The sequence below is a fragment of the Tauraco erythrolophus genome, chromosome 3 (assembly GCF_009769465.1).
Source record: "Tauraco erythrolophus isolate bTauEry1 chromosome 3, bTauEry1.pri, whole genome shotgun sequence".
Classification (NCBI taxonomy): Eukaryota; Metazoa; Chordata; class Aves; order Musophagiformes; family Musophagidae; genus Tauraco; species Tauraco erythrolophus.
The window spans coordinates 42,678,081-42,692,511 of record NC_141467.1 but is presented as its reverse complement, the minus strand read 5'-3'; the positions used below and the strand labels follow the sequence as shown (position 1 = coordinate 42,692,511).

Below are 14,431 nucleotides of genomic sequence, written 5' to 3'. Positions count from 1 at the left end.
TCTCAGGGCCCAATGTCTGTCAGGCGAGACACAAGGCAGGCCTACTGCCACCTCCTTGCAACATCCCAAGGACAGCACATGTCATGCAGGGAGAGAGATTTGCTTTGTCATGCAGGGAGAGAGATGCTTTAGCTCAGGGAGATCTGAGAAATACACATTGCAAGAAATCAACAGAAAAGAGAGTGAAAGCACATCATTTATAAAATAGCTTGGCCGAGCAAGTAAGTCCAATTACCTGCACTGTGCAACTAGAGCCACGACGGCTCCACGGGGAGCACGTTCATTTGTCGCTTCCACCGTCCCGTATCTCAGGACACGTGAGTATTACATCAAATGCATCCCTCAGCAGCGGGCTAGCAGTCTGCTTTCGGGCACATCTCAAATGCGTGGACAAATAGCCAGGACTACACACGCTGCTCTCCATCACCCTATTTCTAACCTCTTTCAAAGCATCTGTGCATGGACTTTAATTCGCTGGCTTTGGCTTTTCCCCAGGTTACTCTCCATTACAGGTATTTCCGTTTGAAGTAGGTGAGAGTGCTCCTCCCGGAGCTCCAGGGTGTGCGAGACCCCGTGTGGGTCAGGGGGCTGCCGGAGAGGCGTGACCCGGAGCGGGGCAGGGTGGCGTAAGCAGAAGGAGAGGTGGAGCGGGGTAAGGTGGTGTAGGCGGAGCGGGACAAGGTGTTGTAGGAGGAACGGGTCAGGGAGCTGTACGGAGGGCGTGTGAGCGTGCCGTAGGCGGTGCGGGACAAGGGGGAGTAGCCCGAGCGCCCCGTGAGGCTCCACGCCGAGCGGGAGGCGGGAGCCCACGCGGAGGGAGAGCCCGAGCGAGCGGTGGTGTCACAGGAGGGACCCCACTGAGGGCCACACACCGAGCGAGACCCCGGGGTGCCCACGAGCCGGGAGACGGAGCGAGAGGAGGGGGCGCAGAGGGAGCGGGCCGTGGCAGCCGCCGGGGGACGCGGGGACGGGGGGCACGGGAGGCAGGGCGCCGACGAGTCCTCGGGGCAAGCGGCGGGCGAGCCGGCGGAGCGGCCCGCCGCGGTGCCCAGCGGCACGGCGGCGGGGGAGCACAGCGAGTGGGCTGCGGGGGGGCCGACAGGGCGGGGGGCTGGCGAGCACAGCGAGTGGGCGGCCGGGGGCCCGACGGGGCGGGGGGCCGGCGAGGACAGCGAGCGGGCGGCCGGGGCGCTGCCCAGCGGCAGCCCTGCTGGCGTGGCGCTCCGGGTGCCGGAGCAGGGCACCGGGGACGCGGCTGGGCAGGGGCCCGGGGAGCACACGCCGTGGGCTACCGGGGCGCTCAGGGGCTGGGAGGGCAGGGTGGCCATCGGGCCGCACGGAGGCTGAGCGGCGGGAGAGGGCGCGGAGCCGCAGACGATGTGCGAGATGGAGGCGGCAGGCACTGAAACAGGAGCCGATGTCGGCATGGGACTGCCAATAGGGTGGGCTACCGGCGAGCACACGGGGTGGGATGGTGGAGCAGACATGTGGGTAGGCACTGCCTGGGTAGCCACAGTGGGACCGGAGCCAGCCATTAAGTGGGTCAGCAGGGCACTCACCGCGTTATTCGCAGGGACAGAGACAGAGTAGGGCACTGCCCCCCCTCCGCCTCCGGGCTGGTGCGCGGGAGCAGGACCCGTCTCGAACACCACATGAGGCATAGGGGGACACGCCGGGTTGGATGTCGGGGCAGGCATGGAGCCATACACGGACGGAGGCATCGGGGCACAGGTAGCAGGAGGCACTGTCTCGCATATGACACGGAAGCCAGGATCGCATCCCAGGTCAAAACCAGGATTGATGCTTGGATTGAAGCCTTGATTGCAGATGGAGTTGCATAAGGGATGGCCCGCAGGGAGGTACACAAAGTCGTACACAGGCTGGCCCCCTGCACCGCAGTTGGGGTTGCATACTGGGATACATATATATTCACACATGGAGTTGAACGCAGGGTCTGCCACAGGGGCGGGTCCAGAGCCGTTCATGTGGAGGGAGCCGTTCTCACACACTGGGAATGACCCGTTCTGGCTGACGGGCAGGGTGCCGTTCTGGCTGACGGGCAGGGTGCCGTTCTGGCCTGTGGAGCAACACACTTCAGCCTTGGTGCATCCCTTGCAGTAGGCAAACTTGTGGCATCCAAAGTTGGCCAGGAGCCGGTGGCTGCCAAGCCTGTAAGGTGTGAACTCCACAATGGTCCGTGCCTGTTGGTTAGATGCCAGCGTTCCCAAACTGGACCAAGAGAAGCAAAAGAATTAGGACCCCGGGGTAGCTCAGAGACCTGAAGCACTACAAGATGAGCACACACAATTAGGTTTGATTTCCTATGACATGTTTTCAGAGACAACCTGCTGTGACAACTTTGCTATTCTTGCCTTCCTTCCCCAAAAAACATACTGTCGTGAAAAGCATGGTAACAACTTCTGTCCCAAAAGGAGGTTTGGGAAACCTCCAGTCAATTCCGTAATTGGACCTGGAAACTCATTCATGATACCCTCTTAAATTCTTGAAAAAATGTAGCACCCTTCTGCCTCAAAGATACAGTTACTGCTTCCCATTTCCAGTAGTCTAAGTTGGATTGGGATGCTTTGTAGAATCAAGTTCATCATTATTCAATGAGAACAATTCCTTATTGCTTCCCCTAAAAACTAGTCATACTTCTGTCAGTTCTTGTCATGAAGAAGAGCTATGCATATTAATGAATAGACACATTTCCTAGGATGTTATAGCATCCTGGAAGTTTCCAGCTTCCTATGATTAACGTGTTATGAGCTTAGAATGCATATTGCTATTTCTCACTGTCATTTTCTAATTGTTCACGTATGTGGTGCCAGTTCATGAATATTTAGAGGAATTCTATTAAAAACTCAATAGGATTATAAGGGCTTGGGGACCAAGCTAGAATTTCTTGTGAAGAAAAGAGTGCATTCACTTTCAGACAGAAATTTGAAACACACACTTAAATTAAATCTTGAGAAAAACAAAGCAGCAGTATACCTCGCAAGCTTTACATGATCCATCAGTTTCAAGAGCAGTGAGGCTTTTAGTGGAGTCTCAAATCAATAAAGGGCAAAAAGCCTTGTTCAGGTTCTAAATACCAGAAGTATCAAAACTATTGTTTTGATTGTCTTCCTCAAAACCTGCTCAGATCTATCACAACTTAGTCAACCCCCAATATTGTCCCCATTTAAATAATTGATTATCTTACTCAATGGTCATCGGCTCTTTGAACAAACCACAGCCTTCTAACGTCATTACGCAGTTCTTCATATCTTCCTGGAGAGGATTGCAGAAGGAGATCTCTGCAGTACATGGTACTTTCAGTCTGGGCTGGCTCAGTAGCTAGTCAGAAAATAAACAAACAAATTTTATGTTTTGTAACCCTTACAAAATTATCAGTGAAATAAATGTAAGGGGGAGAAAAAAGGAAAAAAAATTATTCATACACGTTTCTTTCTAGTTTACTTGTATGATCTCTATACATCACTCTAACTGTTATACATTTAAAATCACACTGATCTTGCTAAAATAAAAATACAATAAAAGAAAAGAAAAAAGAATTTCAAGTTTATTGGCATTGTACCTAGGAGGTGGCCAATGAGAATTCTTACGTCTGTTTCTTAGATCATAAATATCATGTTTAGAGTTCTTTACCTTCACAATAACAGGTGGTCTGTTGATCACGATATCCCTGCTCACCATTAGAACTTCTCCACACTCTGGGTCTGAGACAGCAACTACTTTCATAATGTTGTGATCACAGAGATAAGGTCCATATTGACTATATGATATACATAGCGGAATTTTTTTCACTGTAAAACAAATTTATTTTAATTATTTTTTCTGGTTTTTTGGCTAGTATTTTCACTTTCTTTTGTCCTAAAGTGTCACTGGCACTTACAATGGCTTAATTAAACATCAAGTTATCACAGCATTTTTGAAAACAGATACGATTTTTCCTGGCTTAGGGTGATACATTGTTCTCTTCAACAAAGAGCTTCACACTTTTCAGTTAATATACCTTTACCACTGCATTTACAAGGAGATTAGTTTAGTAGTAGTAGTAGTAGTAGTAGTAGTAGTAGTCATCGTCGTCAAAATTTGGAGACTTTTATTCCAATGTAATTCTTAAAGCAATAATTCAAATGTAGGCAAATTAAAGCTTAGGAACACAAAATGTAAATATCAGGTAAGAAATTTTGTCTTATAATAATATGTTTTAATTAAAGGGATAATTTTTCTTCCGGAAAAAGATATTAACCATCAAAATGAGTGTTTATGCTCTGATACACCTTTGCACTTCCCAGCATATGGTATATTTGGAAATAATGACTTCAGTGCTCAAATCGAGTGTCTTACACTAGATAATATCTTCTGGCCAAAGGAAATAAATTGCTTTTCTGATAAACAGCTGTAATTTTATCTCTGTATTGAATAGAGAATCTAGAATTCAGTTTTTAACAGAAACAAGTTTTTAAATGATCATCAGCTTTCTAAGCCTTGAGACATTAAGCAAAGACTATGAATTACCTGTCACTATACATGCAGTATTAACACTGCTTTGATTTTTGAGTGATTACCCTAAAGTGAATTCAGCTGTCAATATTTGACATTGTATTCCTTTCACTTCCCACCACTACTAGGAAGTTTCCACTAATCCTAAAAAGCAAAGTATCTCCTGAGAACAGTAGATAGAAGGGCATTAGACAAATTCACCCTCTTACCTTCCCTCGGACCCAATGTAACATTCACACTGTCTTTCCAGAACTGATCCATTGGGCAACCACTATACGTTATTATTTGTGCACTCAAATTAAACTTTAGGTTTTTGTTTTCACTACGCAAATTTTCAAGCAGCCAGTGCAGTTGGACATCTTCACCGTACATTGGGCAGTTGGCCATCTTTAGCCTCATATTAACACCAGAGTCACTCAAAAATGGGTTTTTCAGAGCTGATAACTCTCTCTCAATATGACAGTTGGAAGCATTGCAGTACCCTGGGTGAATTCTTCTGTAAGCCCTGTAATAGGCTTCTTTGTTTTTCACAGAACCTGTTGAAGAAGATATATGATAATGAATCTGCTGGAGGCACAAGAAGTCATAGCTACACAAATAATAAAGATAATTACATTTCTTCATCCTCCTTCCTGAAACCTAATGTGGTGGTTTGGTGTACAACAAATCCACCAGATAATGAAACACAAGACACAGTAGTACGAATGTATAGAATAAAATAATTATCTCAGAAAAAAAAACATTCAAAAAATTATTTTACTTTTCGCATTTAAATTTAAAAATGGTCATGTAAATCTCAGAATTTATATTTAGTGCAAAACTCAAAATATAACTGTTCATAAGGGTTAGGGTGAATACTAAATGCTACCATGTCTCTCAAAAGGCAAAACGCACCATTCAAACAAAGAAACTGTCAATTGTTTTCCCTTTTGTTCCTGTTAAAAAAAAGAAAAAAACAACCCAAAAAAACCCCAAAACAAACAGAACTTGCAATTTTACAATCAACTGTGATCCACTCTTCATTCCTTTAAGGCAATTTTGCTCGTTAAACTTCTCTCTACCAGTGGAAGGTGAAAATCAGTAATCAGTAGCCCAAAGTAAGAACAGTAGAATACCCTAATAATACATTAATTTATTAAGTATATTTTCTGATAGACCTGGAACAAGAAGCAACAAGTAAGAAGTTAATCCTGGGTTTAAAAGAATTTAGGGGTTTTTAGATTATCTAAAGTCTGCTAATACTTTAAACTACTGTACAGCTGAGACCAAAACATACGTACGAATAGTGGTATTAAAATGGCTGGAAGGTATGTCCTGTGAGGAGTGGCTAAGGCCTTTGTTTAGTTTGGAGAAAAGGAGGCTGAGGGGGGACCTCATTGCTCTCTACAGCTTCCTGAGGAGCAGAAGTGGAGAGGGAGGTGCTGATCTCTTCTCCCCTGGGATCCAGTGACAGGGCACATGGAAATGGCTCAAAGCGGCATCAGGGGAGGTTTAGACTGGACATTAGGAAATATTTCTTTACCAAGAGGGTGGTCAAACACTGGAACAGGCTTCCAAGAGAAGTGGTCAATGTCCCAGGCCTGTCAGTGCCTTAAAAAGAGGCATTTGGACAATGCCCGTAATAATACGCTTTAACTTTTGGTCAGCCCTGAAGCGGTCAGACAGCTGGACTAGATGATTGTAGTAGGTCCCTTCCAACTGAAATATCCTATCCTATCCCATCCTAAATAGTTTTAATTATTGTGTGCTTTGTTTAAATCATCTAAATACATTTAGAAGTTTAAGAATCAAGATCTTTGAACAGAAAGGCATCTTTCTCTCTCTCCAAGAGAAGACAACTTCCGATTGTTCTGCTCATTTTAACACAGATTACCTCGATAATTTTATACGATTAGCATTTAAAGTTTCCTCTAAACCATTTAATGACTTTTCATCATACCTAGTTCATACTTGTAAGCCCCAGTGATATCTTCGAATTGCTCACTGCCAACGCGCTTGGTAATTAGATGTTGTCCACATGGCCAAGCATCGCAGAAAAATTTTGATTTTTTGGCATTGTTTTGGGAAAGCCAGCCAACATAGTTTGAATTTACTCGAGAAAACATATGATGACCATCATAGTCCAAGTCCAGTTCCCCTTCTCTGATGCTTCGAACCCATGTAGGACCGCTGCAAGCTGAACCTAAGCCAGATAATGAAAATGTTATAATAGGTTTTAACTTGAGTAGTAGACAAACTCAGCAAGATAAGCTATGGAAAACAATTACAGTTGTAGTAAACAGCTACCTCTGCCCGTTTCCAAAGGTGTTGGATCGAGACACTGCCAATCACCACAGCATTGATTTAGGTCTCTGCGAGCCATCCAAGATTCATTCCAACAGTGATATCGCCTGTAGGATGCAGGAATATGAGATTAAAGGCATCTCTTGGATCATAAAGTTCAATGCCTTACACAATGGAAGAAAATCATGTCAGAGGTACCCTTTTAATCAACTGAAGAATCTCTATGTGTTAACACTATTAATGATGTTTGGAGACAGGAATTATTTGGTTTGCTTTATATCACTCAGACTGCAAATTTGTTCCAGGACCCTGCAAACTTGTTTGTAAAACAGTCATCTTACAGCTCTTTTTTTTTTTTTTAAGTTGGTAATTTGCCAACACAGTTCTTTTAAGTAGTTTCTTTTCCTAATATTTTTCCCTTGGTTCTTTAGATGAAAATCACATCCTGTCTTAGTTGTCTTTTTAATGGCTTAACAAAGATTAAACCCCTAAGTCTTTTGTGCTAAAATAAGATCCTTATTCCCTTAGTATTTCAGTTTAACCTCATCTTTTTGACATGTGAAAGGGCAGAAAATTCACTAAAAGCTCTCGTAGATGAGACTGGGATACAAACAAAATTCTGATGCAGTGAAACTATGAACATACAGGCCAAGGGCGAAAACATGCAATTCTGCTATGATGAGTGATAATGTCATAGTCATATGAACATGAATTGAAAGATTTACAAGAATGAAGCAATCCATGATAAGGAACCTCAGGAAGACAGCATAATCATCACCTAAGTGATCATGACTGAAGATAATAGTCCTAATTTGTGATAAATTTCCCCTTGCATTTTTTTATCTACTTAATATTTTTACAGCTACTAAGATTGATGGCCTTATTCTTTCGACTGAGAAGGATAAGCAGGTAGCATCAATTCTCACAAGTGGGTTGTTTTTTTGGAAAATATAGATTGAACAGACTGCCTCTTCAATAATTTTGTATTTTTTAAATGCATGGTTAGGAAACTGAACAGCTTTGCCATACCAATGAAAGATACACGCTGATCTGCTGGATATACACTAGTCTTTCTATCTTTTAATTTTTGACAAAAATTAAAAGAGCTTGTTTATTTCTTATTTACCATAGCTTGTCTTTACCACACAGGTTTTTTCCAGTACAGTCAAAGATCTCATTGATACCAAGGGGATTCTCAATTGAGCATGGAAAACAGAAGTTAGTGACAACACGGCTTGGAATTCCCAAACATCTCATCACTGTAATGAAAAAAATATTCATGAGTCATTAAAAGTAGTAATTAATCAAGCAAATCCTTCACTTATTTTATAAATAATTTTCCTATATTCTACTTTGCAATTATATAAACACAATAGACAGGAGGCAATATTTGGAATGCAGTGATTCTGTCTTCAAAACTTCTTTAAACTCTGAAAAGAGTCTATCAGAAAGGAATGGCTGTTAATCTTCTAGCTTTAAAAAAACCCACAACAAACAACTAAAAAATATCTAACAACAACAAAAAAAAACAACCCAAAACTAGATCTCTTATAAGTTCAGAAATAATGATCCTGATCCTGAATTAATAAAACACTGCCTTTTTTTGTAAACAGAGTGTAGTACATACAGATTCATCTACAGAATATCAATTTAATTTTCTTCAATGTAGAAGCAGGTTCAGTAAATAAATGGTATGAAGTTGGAACTCAGATTTTTTGTCTAATAAACTAAATTAAATAGTTTAGTTCACTATTATCTCATCCTTGCAGTAAGAGAATATATAGTAGCCTGCTGCTTTTATATTTTGGACGAGACATTGCTAGAGGTCTTCTAGCATGTTCATAACAGCATTTTTTCTCATCCTTCAAACTTCACCCAAAGGATAAATTTTGGCTCCCTGATGATGCACTTGTGTTTTAACAAATGCTACAGTATTGATAGCTGCATGGTATAAAGGTCACAGAAAAGACAGTACTGCTTTTTTCCTTGCTCTTCATGCTGTATAGGAAAGCAATAGGTTGATGATTAAAACTATGTTAGGAGTCATGCCATAACAAGAGAAAAATACTCCATTTCTTTTCTAGTAAAATGCTTAGGAGTAATATTCTTCCAGTAATTTTTAAGGTCAGAGGTTTTTGATCCTGGTTTTCTCTCTTCCTTTTTGGACAACTGGGTAAGGGCAGACTGAAATAACATACCTGTGCACATGACTGAAGCAAGAGACCCACAGTACCCATATCTGACTGGTTTGCATCTGCCGTTGTACCACTGCTGAAGAATAGGGACGCTTCCATTCCAGGAAAATGGTTTTGTTCCTTTCAGGTAATCATTGTTTTCTGGAATCTTCATGATACTGCTAGTGGTATGGCTGCTTATCTAGAAAGAGAAAAGACAAACAACCTTTTCAAATAGCTGACCATGTGTTCACATCCTAAGCACATCATAAAATCTTCAGAGATTAGTGTTACAAGTTAGTTTTCCTATGAATTTGAGCACAGAAGAGATTTTCCCTGCTACTCATACTGTGTTAGACTACAGTGCAATTTGTCCTTCTATAATACAATTAAGTGTTATCCTGTCTATTCAGAGGTCACACACCACTAAAGGCCTTACCATGTGATTTACCACCATGCTGACATGCACAGGATCATTGCGCCAACAATGGTCACGATCAGAGCCATGATGGTAACTCGCACCCATGTCTAGAATCTTCAAGCAGATATCCAGAATCCCATCTTCAAACTGAGGAAACAGAAGTTAACAGAGGCATCATGATATTCTGACATTGGTAAAGTTTTTTTCATGTATACGAGCTGCCCTCTCTCCTCCTCTTTTTTTTTCTTTTTTTTTTAAAAATCAAACACAGCTCCTAGTGGCTGCATGGTTTTGTCTACCTGTCTGAAGGAAAACCAAAGGGAAAAACATGTGATTTTTGCTTATGTTTGACAACGGAATAATTTTCCTTCAGAAACATAACATTTTGTTTCACCTTTTCTGAGAACATTCTGCAATTTCCTTAATTGTACTACAGAAAACTTCCTTCCAGTTGTTTAGACTGCAGTGAGCATCTCAAACATTTTGTTCTGTGCATGCATAGTCTGCACTGGTCCTAAAAGCCTTTTGCACTCAGTAACATTGCTTGCATTTCTGAAAAAAATATCAATAACACTTCATTTATCCATATATGGATGACATCTACTTCTGAACAAGTCTTCAGAAAGTACCTGTCCAAAGTGCCATGGTCGAGAGGTAATATGCTTGTAAACTCCTTCATACAGTATCCCATGCTCATTCAGAACATATTCTTCTCTATGGATCTGATTGTCCATATATACAGGGTCATCTGGAAAAGATGCAGAGCTGTCAGTGAGACAATATGTACATTTCTTGCACTTCTGTATCTCTTACTTCACTGGATCCCTCTTTATTTTCCTACCTGTTTTTGATTTATACTTTTAAACACGTTCAAGAGTGTGGGCTCTTTAAACATTCACAGGCAACTCATTCCTACTTAAAGTTAGATATTATCTTTATAAAAAGTCTCTCCCTGCTGTAATACATCTGAATTACAGAACTTGAAATTTATCTTCACACTAAGCTGTTCCAGGAGTCAAACATTGTGACTTAGAGTTGGATATCTGATTTTGATCAAATCAAAAGAACAATGTTAATATTTGCCATGTAATGATTTTGGCAAGGTCCTACAGACTCCAGAATTGCTTGCTTCCAGAACCAGATCTACAGGATTTCATTTGTATTTGTAATATATTATTTCATGATGATACCACAGAATTCACAGAATCACAAAATGGTTGAGGTTGAAAGGGATGCCTGAAGGTCATTTAGTTCAATCCCCTTGCTCAAGGAGACAACTGGATCCGATTACCCAAGACCATGTCCAGATGATTTTTGAATATCTCCAAGGTGGAAGACTCCACAACCTCTCTGGGTAACCTGTGCCAGTGCTCAATCACCTTCACAGTAAAAAAGCGTTTCCTGATGTTCAGAGTTTCACTTTGTGCCCATTCTTTCTTGCCCTGTCAAGCCACTGTAAAAGGGGGTGGGCTGAGGGGGTGGAATTACACTACATCCCTACTGCCATCAACAAACCAAATCAAAACACTGGCTTGAGACAGTCTTGAACTTGCAGGAAAAAACAAAAACAAAAACAAAATCTTCCCTGTTTCTCATGATTTCTGTGACTCCATCCCTTAGCTGGTAGGTAAGTAATAAATATGTTCAACATTTTCACTCATGACTAACGTTTTTCTTAAGACTATCTGATCATCACTAGAGTTCTTACCTGCACACCAAGGGTTAAATAGGACATAAAAATCTCCAAGACAGCGCTGATATGTGTGACCACAAGATGTGATTTGCATATTGAGAATATAACGGCCGATGCAGGCATTGGAGGGAGGAAACACGCTGATATTGATGCATTTTGGCTGATGAATTTTGTAGGAAGCACTCCAGCAGGTTTGATCTAGACATCTGCCCATTGGGAAGCTACATTTCGTCTCATTTGATTCACAGGGTCTGAGGCCTTTTCAGGAAAATAAATAACAACTTCAATCAGACTAAACAAAGCACATGTAAAAGGCAAGTAATTTGCTTAGCCATCATTTGCAACGCAAAGCTCCCAAGGGTGGATCGCTTTTTCACTTGTCAATTCTGTAGAAGAAGTGAGAAAACTTTACATGTTAGCATAACTGCCCGAGTTAGGGGAAGGAAGTCTCTTGGCATAAAAAATGGATGAGTAGATACAAGATACTATTTGTCACTGAAGACTATGGGAAACACTACTTAACAGCAAAGGACTGGGAAAGACGGAACAGAGTTTGGGAGTGACTACCTGTCTCCACGGTGAAAATGGCCTGGTCCATCGAATCATCCCATTCTCGATTTTGGAAGCGAGCATAAAAGCTGAAGGCTTGCCCTCTCCTTATTATCTGTCTGTCAGTTCCAAAGAAGCGAGTATTATGAATCTGGCAGTTGGAAGGACAGTTCAGGTCGACTTCTCCCAGCTCAATGACTGCAGGATGTAGAAAAGAACAAATGGAAAAAAACAGATAATTGCATCCTCATCATTGGCTGAAGTCAAGATTACAGGAAAGAGAAGATAATGATGAAAGACAGAGAGAATTGTTTCAAAAAATTAATTCAAGAGTTCGTTCAAAATTCAGCAACACTGAGATTGAGACATATATGCATAAAAGTATTCTTAAAAGTTCACCATTTCCCTAGCTTCCAGGTGGAATCTTGTATAACACTGCTTTATAAAGCTGTGCTTCAAGTTTCACATCTTTTATATAGTGCCTTCTTGCTTTATAAATACCTGATGCCAGGGGATGATATTAGTATCTCTACTTGAAAAATTGATTTTGAATTGTAATATTCTCTCTGTATTACAACACGCTGTCTACACACTTTTCAGCCACAGCTAGACAGCCAACGTCTTGCACATGCTATCAGTTGAGAGTTGGTTTTTGTATGAGTAATAAAATAATAAAGTAAACTGAATAAATAAGAGATTTGATAACAAATGTAGGTGTTTGAAAGCTTAAGTGGCACTCCAAATGAGTCATGAAAAAAATAGATACGAATAAATAGCCCCCCAGAATTGTAAATACTGTTAAATATGCATGCAAATGTCTCAATCTGCATTTCTCAGAGTCATAAAAGGTCTGCAGACATCTTTGAGGAACTTAATGGAAAAGGAAATATTCACAAATTGTGACACTTAAAAAAATGCTGACAATCTATCCCAAGTGCTATGATTAGCTTGACAAAAGTCTTGGCTGATTCCCCTTAGGCATCCTGCTTGGATATCAGCCATTTCATAGGAATAATTATGATCCTGGTGCCAGAAGGATGGGTGGCAACACTTTTTTTTTACTTATTTGCATACAACTTTTTATTTTCAAAAGTGCTTCACTCTAATTGAAGACAATGGGAGCCACAGATTCTCAGCAGTTTTAGAAATTGGGCTTACTGAACTACAAAGTCTTGTGTGTTATTTTAATTCTAAAGGGTTAAGTTTGGTCCTGCTAAGCCTGCAGAACAACCAAACAATGCAACTTTTCCAACTTATATAGGCACTGAGTTGAATACAGAGTTGGTATTTAGGGGAAACTAATTTTTCTTATCCCGAGCAAAGAATGTATCCACATAAAAGGACACTCACAGCTAAGCTCATGGGACCGAGACACTTTTAACACAAATGAGTGGAGTTTCACAGGATCACATTCTGAAGGAATTGAAAGGAATTGGGAGGGAAGGGTGGATAGGAAAAAAAAAAAAGCAGCTTTTTCTGATTTGTTTCCTTGAATCAAAATAATTTCATTTTTCATCTAGCCATTTAAATTTGAATTGGTCATTCAGCTCTTCTGCAAAGATCAGTAGATAAATAGAGACCTGGGCGTTACCCATGTTAAAAACATGCACACTATCAACAATAACCAAAAAATATGGCAATGCATTACATCATTATTACTCATGAATGCATCATACCTGCTGACAAGAAAGAGCAGCAGAATTGAACTGAAAATCTCATCCCTTAATGACAGTTGTCAACCATAATGCAAAGTGTTCTGGTTGAACAGAAAGGATTAGAAGCACTTATAGCACACATGACAAATTCCTGTGGTCAAGAACACTGAAAGAACCTGATAGATCCTCGCCCGTCCTCTGGAGGTGTTTATAAACCAAGACAACTACGCTTTATCCACTCATTAATCCAGCTGAACCAGAATATCAGGGAGTTGAGATATTACATGTTTCCCAGGGAAGTTCCCTAAAGACAGCCCACAGTTTGCTTATCAGAGTTAGTTATCACAACTGGATCACAAAGGAGCTAACAACTGCCTTCTTGAGCAAAGGCAGCGCAGAGAAAATACTAAAGGTTAAGCTAAACAATTTCACATGTCTTACTGGTTTTCTCTCTCTGGCAGAAACCTGACCTCCAATACCAGTCACTGAGTTTTCTCTATCAATTTACATTTTGCCTTTATTCCAGAGAGAATACTTCAGCTGCTCACTGTGAAATAATTGCTTGTAGCATGAGAATATTGAAAACTGGTACTTCATAGTTTATGCTGGAAAAAAAATGTGTGCTTTTCCATGTTTTTTCTTATTCTCAGAATTGGCTGTTGTTTCATCAGTTCTCCTCTGTAGCCCTCTTTTTCCTTCCTAAAAGGAAAGGGTTTTTTTTCAAAAGTTTTTTTTTTCTTTCTCCCTAAGTCTACAAATAAAATCTAAACCATAGATGACTCTATTCCACATAGCAATATGTACAATTTTTTTTTTTTGTCCTTACACCTGATGGTTTAATTATTTCCGCCTCAGTACTGAGTCAAGAGATAGTAAAGTTTCAAGACACTCACCTTCCATTTTTCTTCTACATGTACTAGAATCTGAAGCACAGTACTGGTGTAGGTACCTGCTCCTCAGCAAGCTGCACTGCAAGGTCTGGCTGATCTCCTCTGCGAACCAACCCAAATTACTCTCAGTAACATTTATATTCAGAACTAAAAAGCTGTCACACATATTGCGTCAACAAAATACTAGCTTACAAAGAGGCCCCACCCATGTGTCTCCTGATGCTCATAAATGATTCATTTTAACTTCCAGCATT

The 14,431-nt window shown here is 40.9% G+C and overlaps 1 protein-coding gene across 1 annotated transcript; it reads right to left on the bottom strand.

Moving 5' to 3' along the window:
• Window positions 1–506: 506 nt before the first annotated feature.
• Window positions 507–14,343, bottom strand: LOC104370974 (protein-glutamine gamma-glutamyltransferase 5). The gene is made up of 13 exons (XM_009982393.2): window positions 14,181–14,343; window positions 11,651–11,830; window positions 11,099–11,341; window positions 10,020–10,138; window positions 9,409–9,537; window positions 8,994–9,171; window positions 7,922–8,054; window positions 6,799–6,902; window positions 6,452–6,694; window positions 4,722–5,048; window positions 3,652–3,809; window positions 3,206–3,339; window positions 507–2,229 (listed from the first exon to the last, which is right to left on the bottom strand). Exons 1-13 carry the CDS (start codon window positions 14,341–14,343, stop codon window positions 507–509), a joined length of 3,834 nt encoding a protein of 1,277 aa, XP_009980695.2.
• Between the last annotated feature and the right edge of the window lie 88 nt (window positions 14,344–14,431).

Bases quoted from the DNA above. Each gene is read 5' to 3' on its own strand.
- LOC104370974 (XM_009982393.2), bottom strand. From the start codon at position 14,343: ATGTGTGACAGCTTTTTAGTTCTGAATATAAATGTTACTGAGAGTAAT. The intron at 11,831-14,180 runs GTGAGTGTCTTG...TACATCCTGCAG, and splicing joins ATGTAGAAGAAAAATGGAAG to TCATTGAGCTGGGAGAAGTC. The intron at 2,230-3,205 runs GTAAGATAATCA...CTCTTGGTCCAG, and splicing joins AAAGAGCCGATGACCATTGA to TTTGGGAACGCTGGCATCTA.